The following is a 20,313-nucleotide window of genomic DNA, read 5'->3' on the forward strand; positions in this document are numbered from 1 at the left end:
TATTATTTTGATCTGTAGATGACTCAGACTAGAACTTTGAAAGCCAAGAGGAGGGATCGAAACAAAAAATCAAAGCGGGGCAGGTCCCCTTGGCCTTGGTACTACATACATATGATAATATGACCATGCTGATAGTCTATCTTGGAGTATCTAATATGTGTGTACATACTTCTATTTATATATGTGTGTATGAGAAGGAATATATATATATATAGTGTGTGTGTGTGTGTGTGTGTGTGTGTATATATATATATATTCATATATATCCCATTGTGTTCATGAATACTAAGTATACAGATGTAATTGAACATGTGGAGAATATGTGGACACATACCTTTGTATGTATAGGTCCTAGTGTGTGTGAAAATATACTTGAATATGTAAGCACTTATGCATATATTCATTTACCAAATATTTGTTGAGTTCTTATGTATTATGCACTGTTCTAACCAGAAAGATATTTGATGGGATGTTCATGAGAATATGCATTGGCTCCTTTGCATATGAGCAGTTACATGTATGATATTGGGGTCAAGTCTGTGTGTACATGAGAGGGCACATTTTATCTGTGTGACTTTCTTAGATATGTGAATGTATGTTAGGATTTGTCTGTGTTTCCATATACCTGATTTATATGTTTATGTAACTATATTTGAGAATGCACATGTATGATGTACATGTGATTTGTGAATATGAATGTCTGAAATGTATATGAATATGTAAACAGGCATATTCATATGATACAAATATGCATCTAATATGCACTTAGTTTGAGGACTAAATATGTGAAGACTTTTGTTAGATGCCTCAGTACATTGTAAACATCATATAACCACATGTAATACCTGTGTATGTACATGTATAGATACACTGCTATTAAGCCAATATTTTGACCTTGCCTTCTCCTTTTTCACAGACATCAACATGGCTGGAGAACCTAAGCCCAATAGACCCAAAGGGCTAAAGAGAGCAGCATCTGCCATATACAGGTGGGGCACTCTGTCTATCTGGATGGGGTGGGTCCCTCTTTCCACAGAGGGAGCAGATGCTGATAGAGATGGAATGCTGAACCTAAAGCTTGGGAGACATTTGGAGATGAGGGCCTGTGAAGAGTAGGCTGAGTGGCCATTCCTAAGTTCTGGCCCTCTCCCCTTTGTTTCCCCAGTGGCTACAGCTTTGGCTATGATTACTACCGGGACGACTTCTACGACAGGTGAGCAGGGGAGGGGCGTGCCCAGGCATAAAACCAAGCTGGAAGGGTCCTGAAAGATTGCTGGTACAGCCCCACCAAAGTCCAGAAGTGTGGACAGGCATTTGCCCAAAGTTACTCCACAAATCAGTGGTAGAACTGGGACTAGGGTCCAATTCTTCAGGTGCCCAGGCCAGAGCTCCCACCGTCACATCACACTGGGTCACACTGTAATTGCTTTTCCTCCTACTAGTCCTGCAGTGTGACTTGAAGGGAATGTAAAACCAAGGGACATAAAAATATAACTAGTTGGAATACAAACATAGTATAGGCCAGTTGCAGGGAGTTGTAGCCCTTGTAATTTGCTTTTTAGTCTCTACCTCTATGAGGTGCCTAACCAGCCAGAAGGAAATCCAGAGCTTAGTCTGAGTCTTTCGGTCTTATATTTATAGCCAAGAGGATAGGACCCATCTGGAGGTCTGAAATTTAGTCCCCTGTGGCCCACCCACCTTTTACTCCAAGCCTACCCAAACTCCAGCTTTGAAGCTGTAGGCTCCCACTTCAGTGGCACCAGCCACATTTGAATAGAAGTTATGGTAAAGTGTAGCCCAGTCTCTTTTCTTCCTTGCTTCCCTCCCTGTCTCCAATTTGCCGACCTCAGGCAGCCCAGGAAGAACACAACCCCTCTGAGCCTTGTTTTTTTCCATTTGTGAGTGATTTCAGGTTACATTGTGGTGTGGTAAAGTGCCGTAACCTATAAGTCAGAAGGCTTAGGTGCTAATTCCAGCTCTGCCACTGAATGGATTATGGGATTTGGGGCAAATCTTCCCAGTCTGTGAAATGGGCTGTGCCAAGTGATCTCTTAGGGTTCTTCTAGTTTGGGGATTCTGTGGTTCAGTGATTCTGACCGAGGCCAGAGCCGCCCCCTCCCCTTGGGGGTAGACATGCAGGGTTCAGAAGTGGGTCCATTTCCATAGATTCTTCATTTCCAGCCATCACTATCCCCAGAGCAGATATTCCCTAAACAAAGGAGTGCTAAGGAATGGGGTATTGAATTGCCTAATGATGGTAAGTATCATGGCTTTCTTTAGGAAAATAGTACCAAAGAGTACCCTGGACCAAGGCTATTTGTGTTTACTATACAACAGTGTTAGTAGATGTAGTAGGAAAGACTCCTACCCATCCTACTGTTTCTGCCTGGTGGGCAGGAAAAGAAGCCCTCCTAGAAAGGGCCAGATGATGGTGCTTGTGGGAACAGCACAGTCTAGGGCCCTAGCATCTGATTGAACTGTCCATATTTGATATGCTGTTGAGCCCCTGGTCTCCCTATCTCTGAAATGGAGCAAGAAAGATATTATAGAGGCCCAGAAACAGAAAAGAACTTATGAGTCTAGCCTCATGTCTGAGTCTTGAGCTGGGGGACTCCTATCCTGGCTTTTGCCTATAACACTTCCTAATATGTGTTTTTAACCAGGTTCTCTTTATCCTGTACCCTCACAGCAGACCTGGATAGACACCGAATTTGTATAGCCTTCCCCTCTAGGCAGGTGGAAAAACTGAGGCTAGGAAAGCTCTCAAGCCCTCACTTCCATGCCTTTCTGACCCCACTGGGGATTTGTGCTGCTTTGAGATTTATAAGCTTTGTCTAGAGGTTGGGGTGGCAGTTGACTGAGGAGAAGCCAGGTCATGTAGTAGGGGAGATCTGGGTGTCAGAGTACTCTAGGGAAGGCTTGTTTCTGGAGCTGTTTTTTCCTTTTTGGGGTGGGATATGAACATTTTCACCTGCTGCTTCTTCACCCTAACTTGGCCTGGCTTGCAGGACAGGTAGTTACAGTGAGGATCCCAGAAAATGTCAAGGACCAGAAAGCCCTTCTCTTTACCCCAGGGCTTGTTGGGAGCAGTAGAGGTGTGTAGCACAGGCCTCCCAGACTCTCACTAGCCACTCCTGATAGTCTCAGGTTATATGCTGCAGCCTCTGTCCTGTTTGCCCTCACAGGCTTTTTGACTACCGTGGCCGCCTGTCACCTGTGCCAGTACCCAGGGCAGTCCCTGTGAAGCGACCCCGGGTCACAGTACCTTTGGTCCGTCGTGTCAAAACTACCATACCTGTCAAGCTCTTTGCTCGTTCTACAGCCATCACCACTGGCTCAGCCAAGATCAAGTGTGAGTAACCAAATTTTCTTCCTAGATATTTTATATGTTTATCATTAGCAAAATAATAGAATCACATTTTTTTACATTGGAAAATAGATAAAGGAACAAATCTCCCACAGTTCTGCCGCTCTAACACAACAAAGTGAGTATTTTCATGCATTTCTCAGAGAAAAGGTTAACAATTAAGAAGGGGGCTTGGGTTGGGCACAGAGAGTCTAGTGCTGTGGCATGGAGCTCAGTGAGGAGATGGTGTTTTTTCTGCTAGTAAAAACAAGGACAGGTGTACACAGGCTTATTATTTCGCATTCACTCTTGATATTTACTTACTGTAATCAGGCACCCAGGAAATCTGATAGCAAAAGACTCTGCTTTCACACCTTGAAAGACAGGCTCCATCTTCTAACACAACAAGGGGACATATTTTTGCTCAGGTGCACAGGAGCATACCACAGACTTGCATTCCTATTCATCCCCAGTCCCTTTCAAATTAAGAGGTCTGAGGGGAAGACAGCCAGGATGAGAAATGTGGGCTGATCACTCTAGGGATAGCCTGCAGTCAGCCTCAGCAAGAGGCCTTTTTCCTAGGCAGGAAAAGAACCAAAAAAGGAATTACCTTCCTAGCTGATAGAATGGGGCTGGGGTTTTGTTAGGGTCAAGCCCCCAGGTGACAGCCCTGTCCACCTTCCACTCCTAGTAAAGAGCAGTGAGCTGCAGACCATCAAGACAGAGCTGACGCAGATCAAGTCCAACATCGATGCCCTTTTGGGCCGCTTGGAGCAAATTGCTGAGGAGCAAAAGGCCAACCCAGGTCAGTCTCTGAGGTTTCTCACCCAGCTCAGTGACCAGGTGCACAGGACAAAGCATGAGGAATATAGTGCACCCCGGGGGGTGGAAGGAGGAGAGGCTGGGGTGGCCTCCTTTCCCATACCCCTGCAGGTCCTAGTCCACCTGGACCTACTATGCAGAGGCATTTCTTGCAGGCTGAATTTTAGTCCTTCTTCCTCTACCCTTAACCCCCAAGATGGCAAGAAGAAGAATGACAGCAGCAGCAGTGGCAGCGGCGGTGGTGGTGGTGGTGGTGGTGGTGTCGGCGGCGGTGGAGGTGGTGGTGGTGGTGGCGGCGGCGGCGGTGGCAGCAGTGGCGGCGGCGGCGGTGGCGGCGGTGGCAGCGGTGGCAGCGGCAGTGGAGGCAGTGGCAGTAGCAGTGGCAATAGTGGCAACAGCAGCCGGCCACCAGCCCCCCAAGAGGATGCAGTTTCTGAGGCAGGCACGCCTCAGGGAGAAATCCAGACTCGAGATGATGGCGACGAGGAGGGCCTGCTGACACACAGTGAGGAAGAATTGGTGAGATCTTGGACAGGGGCATGGCTAGGAGGGGCTAGGACTGAACTTGCACTCCTGGTGGCAGAAGGGCAATGGGGATGGGGAACCTCTGAGCTGGTTGACCCTCCTCTTCTTCCTAGGAGGTTCTAGTCCTTTGGGGAGGAGGAAAGAATGAGCCAGAGGCAATTATCTGTTTCAGCTGTCAGTCCTAAGTTCTGCTGAGGACAGAGGCACATTTCAGCTAAGCCTAAAGCCTGTTCTGGCCTTCATTCTCCTTGTGGGTTAGAGAAAGGGAGAATTTGGCTCAAGAGGCACATACATGGCCTTCAGAATTCCAGAGAGAGAGCATTACTGGGGTTGCCTGGGGAAGCCACAGGGAGGTGGGTATCAGTTCCCCATGAGGATTTTCCATAAGCCTTTGCTGCTTGAGCATAAAACATGCTGTCTCATAAGGGAGTTAGTTCCTATCTACACTGGAAATATTCAGGCTAGGGAGCCATTGACAAGGATCTTACATTGAGTGGGAGGGTAGATCAGACTCAGAGGATATAAGATACCTGCTATATACTTGTTGCTCATTAACTTAATGATTGCCCATTAAGCACCACACCCTATAGTCCATACTTTCTAACTTGATTACTCTTAACAACAATTCTGTACTGTACAAAGTATTACTGTTCCCCTGTTTTACCTTTGAGGAAACTGTGGCTCAGAGGGGTCAGGTAACTTCCTCAGGGCCTTGGAGTTAATAAGGAATAAAAGCCAGGCTTGGAGCCCAAACTTTTTTTTTGTATTAGGAATTGAACTCAGGGATGCTTGACCATTGAGCCGCACCCCCAGCCCTATTTTGTATTTTATTTAGAGACAGGGTCTCTACTGAGTTGCTTAGCAACTTGCTCTTGCTGGGGCTTGCCATGAATCCATAGTCCTTTTGCCTCAGCCTCCCAACCCGCTTGGATTACAGGTGTGCGCCACCAGGCCCTGCTTGGAGGCCAAACTTACTCACTGGGTCTGTAGCTTCTTTTTATCACTGCTGGGCTCTTGCATGAGGATAGATGGGCTCGTGACCATAACAGTCGAGAGCTCCTCCTCATGCCTGACTTGTTTTTCTTTGAATCTAGCCTGATACTTCATCTTATTTTCTTGGGCTTAGTAGTCTCCTTAAGGGTCCTAATGAAAATTTAGATGCCTTCAAAGATGAGGTCCCACCAATCTTCAAAGCTCTCGGCTCGCTCTAGTCCAAGGTCTTTCTATGCAGAGAAGTTGCCCCCTGCCACTTCTACAGCTCCCATGACTGGTTTCTTTTTTTTCCTGAGGGGCTCTCATATTTGTCCTTCCAGAATCATCAGCCTTATTGGCTGGTTCCATAATCATTCCCCTTGGCTGCCCCTCCTCCTTTCTGACTATTCTCCAAATGTGCTCTGGGCCCCAGGACCTTATAGATAGGTAGAATCAGGGCAGAACTCAGATCTTGCCATCAGTAATATGTGGTCTCTGCTTGCCTTCTCCCTATCAGGAGCACAGCCAGGACACAGATGCGGAGGATGGGGCCTTGCAGTAAGCAGGTATGGGGACCGTGAAGGTGGGAGAGGGAGGGGAACAGTGAAGTGGAGGGCATGCCTTTTCCCTGGAGCTGGCCTAGAAGGGTAGCACTATGTTGAGGAATGAAAGCCCCTTCACATCCAGCATCTTGCCATACCACTCTGTGGTGGGAGCTTGGCAGGCTGAGGAAGCAGGATGTCATGCATAGCCACACCCATTCAGCAAGGGTTCCCTCAGCACACTCTGAGCCATGTTGCCTGTCTCCACCCTTGAGGAACTTCTAGTCTGGTGGAGGAAGATACAGACTAGATTAATTGCCACCCGGTATGAGCAGGATGACAATGGAGGGAAGTCTAGCTGGAGGAAGAAACAATGTGTAGCTGAGCCTGTTCCTGATTAAGGGAGAAGCATTCCACTCCAAGGGAATAGCCTTAGCAGAGGTGCAGCACTGTGACAGTCCTTGGAGTGTGATGAAGCCAAGGGACTCTCTCATGTTGCAGTTCAGTTCTACATAGGAGGGAAAGAACACTGTTCATCATCATAGGGTGATGACTGTGAAGCATCCTATGTGCTAGATTTAGGGGCTTAGGCTTGATCTTGTTGTGTGGGGGGGAATGCCCTGTGGGACAGTAGGTGCACCTGCTTTGTCTGATTACATCTTTGGCCCTGCAGGGTTGAGATGTGGAAACTTAGTTACTGAAGGGTGCAGGCAGATACTACATATCTTATAAGATCCCAAGATAGTAATTGATGTATCTTAGCTTGGAACCCAGTGGATGTAACTTTAAAGCCTGCTCACTAACCACTATCCACTGCCCTGCTCTGCCTTACCCTACAGGAAAACTAGGTCACATCCAGCTATCTGACACATTTCTTAAGGGGCCATGTTCAGAATAAGACAGGCTTAGGGTAAAGGGAGACCTCAAACTCTAATGCTCCCAGGGAGGTGTCTTGATAGATAACACATTCATGTTTTAGGATACTTCCACCACAAGGACTTCCAGAACAGTTAAGCTTAGAAAAGGCCTCATGTGCAGCCTTTCTTCTTGGAATTCCATAACTTGTTTAAAAGGAGGCTAAATTTTGCCTTGTGAAGCTATTTCACAGGTTAGGTAAGGAAATGGAAGCACAGAGAGTGGGTAGGACTTGCCCATATAACTATATGGCTAGAAAATTAAATGAGGTCAGAACCAAAGTGCAGGTATCTCTTGGTCTGCAGATATCATTCCACCCGTTCGTTTTCCCTACCCCTGTGATCAAGAGTACTAGGGTCCCTTCCTCTCAGCCTTGGTGTCTTCTTTGTCTCTTTCTCAGCCTGACAGGAGCAGCGGCCACCAGCAGAAGGGCATCACTGTCCCAGACCTCAAGCTGGGCACCCACCCATGGATGCCAACCTGTAGTGGGTGCCAGAGGAAAGCTGGCAGCAGGCACTTCTCCCCCCACATCCCAGCCAGTGTCACATCCTCTGCAGGTGGAGTTACCAGTCTACCCATTCCCCATGCACCTTCCCTGTCTGCACTGCCCAGGCTAGGTGGCAGAGCAAAGGGGGTTCCCTACACTCTGCCTTCTCTCCCTAGGACAAGCCCAGGCTTGGGGTTTTTCTATAGTTTTGGAGGGGTGGGTGGTACAAGGAGGGGGACCCTGATAATAAAGAGATTGGATCCAAACCTATTGTAAGATGGGATGGTTTGTGTTTTCTCATCACAGTATCCTGGCCCTTCTGCTCACTAGAAAGGGTCTGATTCACTCTTCTTCACTTATCCCTCCCAGGGAACATTGTCTAGGGTGTCTAATACTGATTCATCTGGGCCATAGTTTCCTCAATTAAAATGGTGATATGAATGGGCAGTAGGGCTGCTGGAGAGGGTTGGATGTGCTAGTACCCAGGAGTACTCTTTGCTAGCTAAAGTGCCAAGTAATTGTGACCCATTTGCTACCCAGTAGTACATCATGGCCTCATCTTTTCCTCAGTTTCTCATTATCTGGTCTTTCCCAGCTCTAAAATGATTCTAGAATCTACTACCAATTTTGCCTTCTCTATCCTGCCTTAGCATATCATGGTTTTTTCACTTGGACTTTGCCTTCTCACTAGCCTCCCAATCTCCAGCTTCTCTCCTGAGCAATTTCCCACCACCCATCATAGTGGTTTTTTTTTTCAATAATCTTAATTGGCTTTATTTTGATTTCGAATTAGGCAATAATTCATTCCATAAAATAGAATGTTTCCATAAACAGAGTTGGTTACATGGACAGAGAAAGCCTGTGAAGAAAGCAAAAACAAAGAACCAAAGATAGACTGGTCATTTCAAAGTTGCTTCCCCTCTTTTGGTCAGGCTCTCCCTTAGGTGAGAGTGTACCAAACCTTTAGGATATTCTTGTTGCTTAAGTCACCATTATTTTGGGCTTCTGATCTCAGTACATCCTCATAGGTTATAGGGTCCTCATAGTCAGACATTTCTTTTGTTTTCACCATTCCAGCCCAAAAGAGACCATTGAAATTCGTCAGATGACTGTATGCAGTTAAAACTCTTTGGGAAGCTACAACCAGGATGACTACTATTATGACTAGAGAATAATATCAAGAGTTTGGAATTATGCTCCTTAGCCAGTCTCCATAAACCAAACCAGCTACATCGAATAGATCAGAGACAGATGAGAAATCTGTTTTAACGAAGTAGAGTCTGTTCATTCATTTTTGCAGTACCCAATGTATTTATATGGAATGAGAAGTGTCAGCAACTGATCCCTTCCCTGTTCAGCTAGGTCCTATCATCTAGCATCCCAGCAGTGGGTTAGGGCTGGGGGTGTAGCTTAGTGGTGAGAGGCCTGCCTATGCTTCTATCCTAAGCACCAATTAGAAAAGAAAAAAAAAGAGGAATGGGATAAATTAAAGCAGGGCATGCTAACCCTATAAAATTATAAGACCATAGTATAGTTTTGAACAGGTGGTTGCACTATGGATGTTGCTAAACTTAACCTGGTCCATACAAGAGGTGGACTAAAGGATCTCTTAGGACTATAAAGATCTGGGTTTGACGTGACAGATCCAACACTCCATCAGGTCACCCACAGAAATTACTTATTGAGAAATTCTTGGCATACTGCAAAGCTAGAGAGGTAAGCAACAGCAAAGAAAAATTAAGAGGGTGGGGTCAGAGTCTTATGGTAGGGATTCTTGTTCCATGAGCTCCGGAGAAGTTGCTCACAGTGTGAAATCATTTTCTCATCTGGTGTGTAGTTTAATATCCCTGGCTGTGATCAGGCATTTTAGATGTGGCCCACTAGGCACTTGGGGGTTCAAAGTGTAGCTTCAGGTGCCTTCACCCAGTGCCAGTTCAGCTTACCTGAAATGGCCTGCACAAAAGGCACGAGACTAATCTCTTGAAATGTACATTGAGTTGTCCAGCTTCAGTTTATAGGGCTTAAGGAACTGAGCAGTTTTTGTTCTTAATTGGAGAGTTATAGCCAGATATTATAGAAAACTAGATGAATCCAGAAACTAGAGCAGTCTATGCTAATCATAAAAACTTAAAAGCCGGGCTAGGGCCGTAGCTCAGTGGCAGAGCTCTTGCCTAGCATGCTTGTGGCACTGGGTTTGATCCTCAGCACCACATAAAAATAAACAAATAAAATAAAGGCATGCTGTCCATGTACAGCTACAAAACAACAACAAAAAAACTCCAAAAGCAATGAACAGGGCTACAATCATTAGTAAGTGTACTGTATTTTTTTTTCTGAAACATTTTTCAGTCTATAATCACCCCAGTTTTTTTTCCAAGTAATCACATTAAGATCAATTTGTTTGCACAATAGGTCTATTATATGCATAATAGACAGAAGGTCTGATAATATGCGTAAGAATAGCCAGAATAACCACAGCTCTTTTTAAATTAGTTTGGTTGGAAATTTGACAAGAAACTTCAGATTGGACTTTTAAAACACCTTGAGACTAGAAAGCCAAACCAAGGCAGACTTCAGACTTATAATACCCTGTAATCTTTTAAAAATATCTTTAAAAAAAATAAACACACACACACAGTTGTAGCTGGACAATACCTTTTATTTTTATTTATTTTTATGTGGTGCTGAGGATTGAACCCAGCACCTTGCATGCGCTAGGTGAGTGCTCTACTGCTGAGCCACAAACCCAGCCCCTTAACCTGTAATCTTGAGGGTTTTGGGCCTCCCAGGATGTGATGATTTTTACTCACTTGTTATAAAGCTGGGAACCCTTGAGGGCAGAGTTTCTATGGATATTCTTAAATATGGCATCCTAGTGACAACAAGTATTTTCAATTGTATCCTGTTATAAAAATAATTTTTTGAAGTTATGCAAATAACCATATTGCCATATAAATAAGTATACTCAAATATAGCTTCCAGATTCTGGAGGGATCAGATAAGGAGAAAAAGTGAATGTTTGAATTTTCATTTACAAAAGCATATTTTATGAAATTATAGTAAACTGTAGTTTGAAAGAAACTTTCCATAAATCTGGAAAGTGAACTACAAAAAGCAATGTTAAAAAGTAAAAACCTATAATTATTTTTCATCAGTTCATCAGTCTTGTTTAATTATACTGTTTGATTGTAGTCAACAGTTTTATAAACCCATCAAAACTTGTGAGTTCTTACCAGATCCAAAGTTAGAAATCTGTGCTTGTTAGAGTTCTTTTCATCCTTTTCATGAACTCCTTGACAAAGACATAGCACTTCAATTTAACTATGAAGAACAAAACTTAAGGTATCCATGACTCATGATCTGATTAAAGTTTATCTCTGTGGTATATAGTAATTTAACATAACTAGAATCATGACTAATAGGACATACCAAGACACGTCAGATTTCTAGGAATCATACAATTTTCGGAGCACACATTAACAAATCCATACATCTGAAAAAGGTAAAGATCATTTTTTATTCGACAATGCTGCCTATATGATTTAGCAAATCGAAGTAAGCCTAATTCATCTCTATTGTACTTTCCCTCTGGAAATCCCAAAGTAGTTCAAGTTCAAAAAGGTGTAGTTTTAGAATTTGATGTGGGGAAGTTTGTCAAAAACATCACAGGGATTAAATAGGATCAAAGAATCATTGTGAAATCAAAGTGACAAAAGATTTCAAGGGCACAAAGCACAATAAATACTCATAGAATAGTAGGTCAGTTATCTAAAAAGTAAAGAAAAACTTGTAATTCTTAAGAGTAGATCTATACCTTAAGAAAATCTTGTTAGCATAGTTTTGCATCTGTGTACTTTTATATTAATGCCTAATTTTTGCAAAATCTTGTAATTCCCTTCTAACTTAGCCAACTGGATCTTACATAAAATTTCTTTTACAAGACTGATGTTCCACAGTCAGACCTTCTAGAGTTTCCTTCAACCACTAGTCATTTTTCCTATACTTTTCTTCTCTCATACTGGAAGAACCACTCTTTTTTTCCCCCTGTAAAGCATCTTCATGGTCTATAATCTTCATGTGTTAATGGCCTGGTATATGGAGTTGTTTCCCACCTTATTTTTAGTTACCACCCATTAGAATTTAAGTCCTTAGTAAATTATGAATCAGTATTCTCTAGAATTTTCATAATTTCTAGAAAAAAGGTGCTCAGTCCTAACATTTTAAAAATATGGAATGGGACACATTTACTAAAAGACCCAAATATATTTAGCTTCTTTGTACTATATAAAAACCACATGCCAAAAATACAAATTTTAAACTTACGCTTAACAATTGATGTTTCAGTGTTTTAATTTTATTGAGAAATGGCCCAGAACTTAATTTCCTTTTAAGGTTTCAAATTACCACCACTACCCTGACCAAAAAGAAAAGAAAAAAAGAAACTGGAGAGTTTATGCCATTTACATTTACCTGTTTTACTCTATTTGAAATGCTTTGGAAAACAAAACTAGCCATTGTCTTTATTACTTTTTTTTTGTTCTAACCAAAGCATATTCTGAGCATCCACATGGAACATAGGACAGTTACTAAGGGCAATGCCCATCTGGAGCATTGGCTCACACACCAGATACAGAGGCTAGGTAGCTATGAACACAGTACCTGAAGGCTCCAACCCTCCTGGCTTAGCCCAGGAGGCAGGACTAAGAAAACAGATGGGACCTTGCTGAGCCTGGCCCCACTCTTGAGGCTGGCAGTCCAGGTGCCATAGAAACATTCTTGTCTCCAAATTTCACCATGGCCACCTGTCCAGACCTCAGGGCCTTAAAAGCAAAAGCATAATCTCAAAGCAAGATGGTTCCCACAGGGAACATAGCAGCTGCTCTTCACATTTTCAGCTCAACAACATGTCAGGCAAATATCAAAAATATCACAGAGGAGAGAGACTTAAAAAAACAAAAGGTTAAGTCAACATGTTTCCGTTTTACTCTTTTCTCTCAACTAACGTCCATCAAGCACCTCATTCTCATTCTGCTTGTCTGCGTCTGGACTGAACCTATAGCCTCATACATGTATATATGTACACACACACACACACACACACACACACACACACACAATGTCCGATTAATAAGTGTTTTAACTTTTCCTTAAGTCAGTTAAATAGTTGTTTCATGTATTTTGGTAGAAGTCTATCTTGTGGATATGGACAACACTGATAACACAGAAACAGACTAAAGCATGTGTGTACACGTGAGTGTACGTGCGCACATGCTGGGGATGGAACCCAGGACCTTAAGGCAAATGCTGCACTGCTGAGCTATAGTCCCAGGCCAGGATTCTTCATTTGCCTATTTTAATATTATTTCCTCCTTCAGAGAGCCAGTTCTTTAATCACTTGTTTATCATCAAAGTCCTATTAATTTAGCTCATTTCTTAATTAGATTATTGACATAAGGGTGCAGCTCATTTTCAAATAGGGCAAAGGAAATATTTTCTATGCCTGCTGGATCTGAGGATTTTGTACTTTACCTAGCTTTCTTCATCTTTGGGGTAATAAAGCAAAAAAGTTGGTAGTTTTGGGCTGGGGATGTGGCTCAAGCGGCAGCGCGCTTGCCTGGCATACGTGCGGCCCGGGTTCGATTCTCAGCACCACATACCAACAAAGATGTTGTGTCCGCTGAGAACTAAAAAATAAATATTAAAAATTCTCTCTCTCTCTTTCTCTCCCTCCTCTCTCACTCTCTCTTTAAAAAAAAAAAAGTTGATAGTTTTTAGTAGCTTAAGCTTTTCATATGGTCTTTGGTAAAAGTCTTCTCAAAGTGGCAAAAAAAAATTGAGGGGTTGAGGGGGTAGCTCAGTGGTAGAGCATTCACCTAGCACATGCAAGGCCCTGGGTTTAATCCTCAGCACCACATAAAAATAAATAAAATAAAGGTATTAAAAATAAATGAAATAAAATGACTCCTTAGTAAGATTTGCCAGTTTTACAAGCATTTGTACCTTCTAGGGCCAAATACCTACACCTAACACATGTGAAAATGGACATTAACTGGAAAGCAGGAGTACTCAGATGGTTAGCAATTAGGTATCACTTTTATTTTGGATCTTAGATTGTCTCAGAGATAAAAGCCTAAGCCAGTTAGGATGTGTCAAGCCATGGGGTTAGGATGTGTTGGTGGCAAGTCACCTAGTGGCTTTTAAGTGCTCAACTGCCAGAAACTGGCTTTGGCTCTAGAACCCCTCAGCCAATTTAACCAATGACTTTTCCCAGCTCAGTGTATAAAAAAGGAAGAGGAATAGAATCCACATATCTGCAGATTCTGAGAAGTTGCTTCTACCTCCTGCAAAATGGCCATCACTGCTGATTATCTTTAAGACTAATTTTTGCCATTGACTCAACTACCACAAACCAAAAGTGAAGACCTCTCTCATTATGCAGGCTAATCCAGGTACCCCAGATGGCAAAAGGAATGCAACACCCAATTCAAAAAGCAGAATCTGGCCCAAGAGGGATTGACTTAGACCTTCAGTGCTCCATGAGGAAGATAGGAGACAATGGAGTCAGCAGTACCTCTTCAGCTATGTTCTGAAAGGGGTCTTGGGAGTTATCAAGCAGCCTCCTTCAGGTTCCTTCACAGGATCTCCAGATCACGTTATTACTGAAACATGTCCATTCCCTGCGTAAAAGCTTTTACTGCCTGACTCATAATCAGGACAAAAATCCCAATTCCTGAATGTGAGGTGTGTGCTCCTGCTTGCTCTGGCCTCCTTCTCACCACCCCTTTCCTGCCTCCATCCACTTCAGCCTCACAATACATCCAAGTGCTTCATGCTCTAGGTAGTTTTGGTAGCAAGGAATGGAGCCCCCACTGGTTACCTCAGGTCAAGAGTTGGGGCCCCCGTGGTGGGCCACCAGTCTGGCATTTGCTCTTAATACCTGGCCAAGTTCTTTCAAACTTCTGTTGCTTCATAGATTACATATAGTCCACCATGCCCTAATTTATCCTCTTTCACTTTTATTTCCCACAAGGAATTAATTTCCCCCACTTCAGGTTCCCAAAAGAATTAATTGCCACAGCAGATCCTTTTGAATTCAGTCATAGGTTATCAGTACCCACCTCAGCCAGCAAAGTGAATGATACAGATGTGGCAGTTCTCATTAGTATGAGGCAGCAGAGGGCGGCACCAGAGACATGCCTTACCTGGGAAATGTCTGCTCACCTTAAGCTGCTGCTCAAGGATCATCACTCTGAATCTCAGTCAACCCATTGCTCTTCTGCATTTTTCCTCCTCTAGAGACCTTCCCCAACTCAGGAAACCCAGGTCCAACATCAGAAAGTGGGTGGTCTGGGTTCTTTCCTTCCATCTTTACATGTTTTCAAAGTTTGTCAGGCTGCTGAAATTCTTATTGAAAATTTTTAGTCACCAGTTCTATAGCATAGCTTCCACCTAGGCCTTGGCTATAGGTTTTGGTGGAGGATGAAGGCCGGGCTTGGGACAATGCTCAGTGTTCCCTGGTTATGAAAACCTCCAGGAGTCTGTTATCTGATATGTCCAACATCTGCTTTTGTGTTATTTTTAAACCTTTATTTTATGTGGTGCTGGGGATCAAACCCAGTTTCTCACAGGTACTAGGCAAGTGCTCTGCCACTGAGCTACATCCACAGCTGCTTCTTGATTATACTCCTTGGCTCCTTGGCTTTTTAGGAGAGGGAGGGAGGGAGAGAGAGAGAGTGTGTGTGTGTGTGTGTGTGTGTGTGTGTGTAAGCATTCCCTGGGTGCTCTGCTAAGTTCTTTACATATATCACATTATGTCTCTTCACAACAATCCCCCAGGGATAGAGATACTTAACCCATGTAATAGGCTGGGAAGTTGAATAATTATCTAAACTCATGTCACTTGAAGGAGGAGGAAGCATGATATAAATCCCCACTTTCATCATAAGTGACTCTTTGAACTACTGCTCTTGATTTCTGCAACACTCTTTCCTGGTTCTCCACTGTGCAATCCTCGGTGTTCTTTGTTGATTACCTCTTGTGCCAGCCCTTCTCCACTCACTCTTTCATGGTACACATTTCTCTACCTTCATCTTTTTAATTCCATTCTTCCCCATGGGCCATCAGACAACTGCACTTGGATGTCCATAAGGACCTCATTGGAGCTCTGCTGTATCCAGCCCATCTTTGCTTTTCTTTATGAATCCCTATTTTGAGGAATGGCACTACTTTCTACCTGTCGCTCATGCCTACATCCTTTACTCCTTGCTTCCCAACTATTCAATTCTTCCATGATATATCTTGGGTCTAACCTTGTTCACCCCACTGCCCATTCCCTATCTTACTTTTGCAATACTTCTCTAGTTTCCCCTTCTCTCTAGCTTAGTACCTCCCTTTCCAAAATCTACCTCCTAATCTCAAGTCACATGGAACTATTGAAAAGGCTTGTGCTCTTTGGCTTCTGTGCCTCTACACATGCTGTTTCCTCTCCCTTAAATGCTTGTGTCTTCTCCCCCTGGATAACCCCCATTATCCTTCATAGCTCTGCTCAGAAATAACCTGCTCAGACTCATTCCTGGCCTGAATTAGAACTGCCCCTCCTGGGTACTACTCTCCTCATGCTAATAGCAGACAATTTACTCTCATTTCCACTAGACTATAAGCTCTGGAGGACAGGGACTGCCCTTTACTATGGGTACTTAGATGATACTTTTGAACATGACACTGACTGAGAGGCAGCACTCCAGAGTGGTTAAGTACATCCTGGCTCCACCATTTACCAGTGGGTGAGTGGCTTGACTTGTCCCAATTTCCTCATCTGGAAAAGAGAGATAACATATACCTATTTCAAAGGGTTTCTGTGAAGTGTAAATGAGTTAATATAAAGTGCGTAGAACAGGGCCTGGCAAACAGTGAGGACTAATGTATGTAAGAATAGCTCAGATTCTGGGCCATAAGAAAACAACAACAAAAAAATAAAAATAAAAAACACCTGTCTTGGTGCACTGGTACACTTGAAACTGAAAAAAATGGGTTTTAATTCTCAGGTACCAAAATAGTTGATACATAATCTGTTGTCACCTATGGCATAATTAGGTTTGGTCAGTTTCCTATTGGATATTTTGGCTTTCATTTAGCTTCTGATACCTTTAAAAGTACCTGAAAATCTATAGCTGGTAAATATAACTTTTGAAGATTCCCATTAAAGGGGTTGTGGTTGTGGCTCAGTGGTGGAGTGCTTGCTTGGCGCGAGAGGTGCTAGATTCAATCCTTAGCACCACATAAAACTGTATTTATAAATAAAATAGGGGTATTATGTTCATCTACAGCTAGAAATATTAAGGGAAAAAAAAAGATGCCCATTAAAACTTTGTCATTTATAAGGAGGACGAGGCAGGAGGATCACCAAGTTCAAAGCCAGCTTCAGCAACTTAGACCCTATCTCAGGATGTAGGTTCACTCAAAGCCAGCTTCAGCAACTTAGACCCTATCTCAGGATGTAGGTTCACTCCTTGGTACCAAAAGACGTTGTAATTTAATATGAATATCCATTTTTCCCTTAAAACAGCTGGTCCTCCAATGGCTTCAAATGTATTCATAAAGTAAGCCAACTTTAAATGAAGGAGCAGTGAGTTTTACATTTTCTGGAGTATCTTACGTTATCATCCAAGGAACCTTTGAAAGGACAGTTACAAAGGCCCAAATTGGGTATTTGGTCCTTTATTCTCTCAAGAATATATCCATTAATGTGACAAAACTCCAAGCACTAAGCCTTTGTTGCAAATCCTTGCAAGAGTTTGGTGTCCAAGGGTGGAGAGTTCATTTGGAACCCTGAGACAGGCAACCATCCCAAGATTAGTCTTTCTTTAACAGAAAGCCAAATAATCCCATTCTCACCATAAAACAGAAGCAGTGTCTACAGTCCCCAAGATTTAGTGTGAAAAGCACACACTTGGCAGGGCCAACTGGTACCATCCTTTGGGAAAAGGGATATGGTTACAAGTGCTACCAGCCACTGAAGTCTCATTCTCTGACCCTGAAATTCAACCCTGGGAATTCAGCCTAAGTAAAATGTTCAAAGAAGGAAAGTAGTTATATGTGCCAGGCAAGCCTAGGTTTAGTTAAGCACTTTACATATACTGTCTCACTTGTGACTTAGAGATAGGCATTTCCCATTTTATGGGATGAGAATACAAGATGTAATCAATGGCTGAAGAGGACTGCCATTCTGGACTCTCCAAAACACATAGCATTATTAAGAATTAGCAAGACTGGGCATGTAGCTTAGTTGGCAGAGTGCTTGCCTCATATGCACAAGGCCCTTGGTTCAATCCCCAACACCACACACAAAAAAGTAAACTGAAAAATAAATGATCTAAGAGTAAACTATATTTTAAAAAAAAAAGAATTAGCAAGTACCTACCATTAAAGTATTTATTTAATAAACTATGGCATAAAATGGACTATAATTCAGTCTTAAAAATTATGAAGACTGTACTAACTTGGGAAAGAAGATCTGGACACTAAAAGGTTTAAGGTGGTAGAACTGCTACAAAGCCTAACTTCTAGAAATGAGTTACAGAGCTGGGGATATAGCTCAGTTTTGGTAAAGAGGTTGCCTAGCATGCACAGGGCCCCCAACACAGTAAAAAAAAAAAAATATATATATATATATATAATAAATATATACAATAAATATATATATGTTACAAAATTGAAATGTTCTCCACAAATGTGAAATCTGGATGGAAAGTCTAGGTACAGAGCAGGGTACTCAGATGCTACCTAGTAGTATGTCTTCCAGGTTATTTGCCCAGTATTTTTTCTGCAGAACACTCACCCTCCAAGAGATTTGGCAGGGGAAGGCAGAGTGGCTGTCTGTATATCTTATACTTCTTTTAAAGAAATACACTCAAGTATTTAATGATGATTTATTTTTCTGTGGTGCTGAGGATCTAACCCAGTACCTCACATGCTAGGCAAGTGCTCTGCCACTGGGCCCTCCCTGGCCCCAGCCCCAGCATCTATAGCTTTTTTTGTACTGTTCTTCTCTTAACGCTGGGTATATATAAGTTAAGCTTGCTCTCAAAGCTTAACTTCATGGTGGGCCAGCGGGTGGGCAGTATCTTGTCCACAGGAGGCTGGGACCTGAAGTGTAAAGAGAACCTGGTGGATACCCTTGCAAAGCTTTAAGCTTTTCTGTAGGTGGGGGTGAAGGATATGGAATTAACAGGATTTTCCAAAGAGTAGAACTATGACTTCATGTTTATATGCAGATAAAAATGTGTATCAGCACATTGAAGTTTCCTTAGGAAATTATGAAACCTATTTATTCTCAAGCTGTTTTTTACCACGGAACCCCTTTTCCTTTTTTGGTCTGCCTAATTAGGAACAGTTATTAACACTGTTTTTAATATAATTTGAATTGTAAATGATGGTCTGGTCTCAAACATAGCTCTTGATAACAAACCCTCAATTGCCTTTGTTTTCTTCATTTCATGGCAAGGTTCCTTCCAACTGAGCTCAGGGTGTTAAGAAGTAGAAGTAGGCTGATGCTACTGTGTATGAGCAGTCTAGGGCAACCTATCATTTTTGGCATATAGTCTATTCAATTTTAACCAAACAGTATGTCAACTGGAATATCTTAAAGGGGCAGAATCAATCATGAGAATCTGTTTTGAGAATGAAGTTTAAAACATTACTGTTTATGAACCTGTCACCAAACTCTAACATCCCATACCTTCCCTTAAGAGGTCCCACTAAAGAAAAGAACACACATACATACACACAAAAGCAAAGGAGCGCTAATTATACAAGAGGCACTGATCCTTGCTTTATTCACGTAGTAATATCCAACATTGGGAATCGTGTGGGTATAGATACAAAAAAAGGAAAATGGGATCATAAACAATAGTTGGGTTCATCATGGCAGTGATGACAGCTCAACCAGTGTGTGGTTCCCCCAGGACCTACTTGGTTGAGGAAGGGGAGGCCTCCCTCTACCACTACACAGCCAAGGTACTTTGACAACACTTGGCCTATACTTTAAATTAGGGGTCACAGTGATTCAATACAGCATGGTCGAGACACTCAGGGTCAAGTAACTGCTCCTGGCCACTTAGTAGGAATAGCCTGGCAATAAGAAATCGAGTACTGTGTATGCCTTATCCTTAGCAGATTGGGGCAAGGAAGATCACAGCAGAGACCCATGAGATAGCCTTCTCCCTGTGTATCAACAGAGAAACCCTTCGAGCTAAGTCCTTAGGAGGCAGAACTGGAGGTACCCCAGAAACATCACATCAGCAGCAGCATATCTTGATTTCTCATGGTCCCATTTAAAAGTTACTTTATTACAGAAAATAGAAAAGCTTTTGTGGTTGGCCGTTTTGAGACCCAGAACACTAAGTGAGGGATGGACGGGAGAAGCTTCCTCTAGCACCACCATTTAGACTCAGAACTGAGTTCTCTACTGCATATACCACACCACTTCCTTGCCAACACAGATACCCAACTAATGTGCCAGTTACAAGACAAGATTTATAGGCCATAAAGGAAGAAAATTCTGAGGGAGGGTACTTAGCACCTTATATTTCCCTCATGTGGTAAAGTTGGAGGAGGACCTGGCAGTGAGGTAGCAGCAACAACCCTCACATAAAGAAAAGAATTGAATTTTACAGTCATTCCCTGGAGATTGAAAATAAGCAGTA

At 42.8% G+C, this 20,313-nt stretch overlaps 1 protein-coding gene across 5 annotated transcripts in view; it reads left to right on the plus strand.

The window, feature by feature from the left end:
- Raly (RALY heterogeneous nuclear ribonucleoprotein) overlaps positions 1-7,875 on the plus strand; it is an 81,583-nt gene extending 73,708 nt beyond the window's left edge. For 4 of the 5 annotated variants that reach the window (XM_078051652.1, XM_078051653.1, XM_078051651.1 and 1 more), the window contains 7 exons: positions 917-989; positions 1,166-1,213; positions 3,186-3,352; positions 4,038-4,151; positions 4,365-4,687; positions 6,183-6,231; positions 7,523-7,875. In XM_078051652.1, the coding sequence (XP_077907778.1) occupies positions 917-989; positions 1,166-1,213; positions 3,186-3,352; positions 4,038-4,151; positions 4,365-4,687; positions 6,183-6,227 (770 nt within the window). In that variant the 3' untranslated portion in view covers positions 6,228-6,231; positions 7,523-7,875. The remainder of the gene's footprint in view (positions 1-916; positions 990-1,165; positions 1,214-3,185; positions 3,353-4,037; positions 4,152-4,364; positions 4,688-6,182; positions 6,232-7,522) is intronic. The other variant, XM_078051655.1, reaches the window with a different exon arrangement.
- The last annotated feature ends 12,438 nt before the right edge of the window (positions 7,876-20,313 follow it).

Source organism: Ictidomys tridecemlineatus, chromosome 5 (assembly GCF_052094955.1).
Source record: "Ictidomys tridecemlineatus isolate mIctTri1 chromosome 5, mIctTri1.hap1, whole genome shotgun sequence".
Taxonomy (NCBI): Eukaryota; Metazoa; Chordata; class Mammalia; order Rodentia; family Sciuridae; genus Ictidomys; species Ictidomys tridecemlineatus.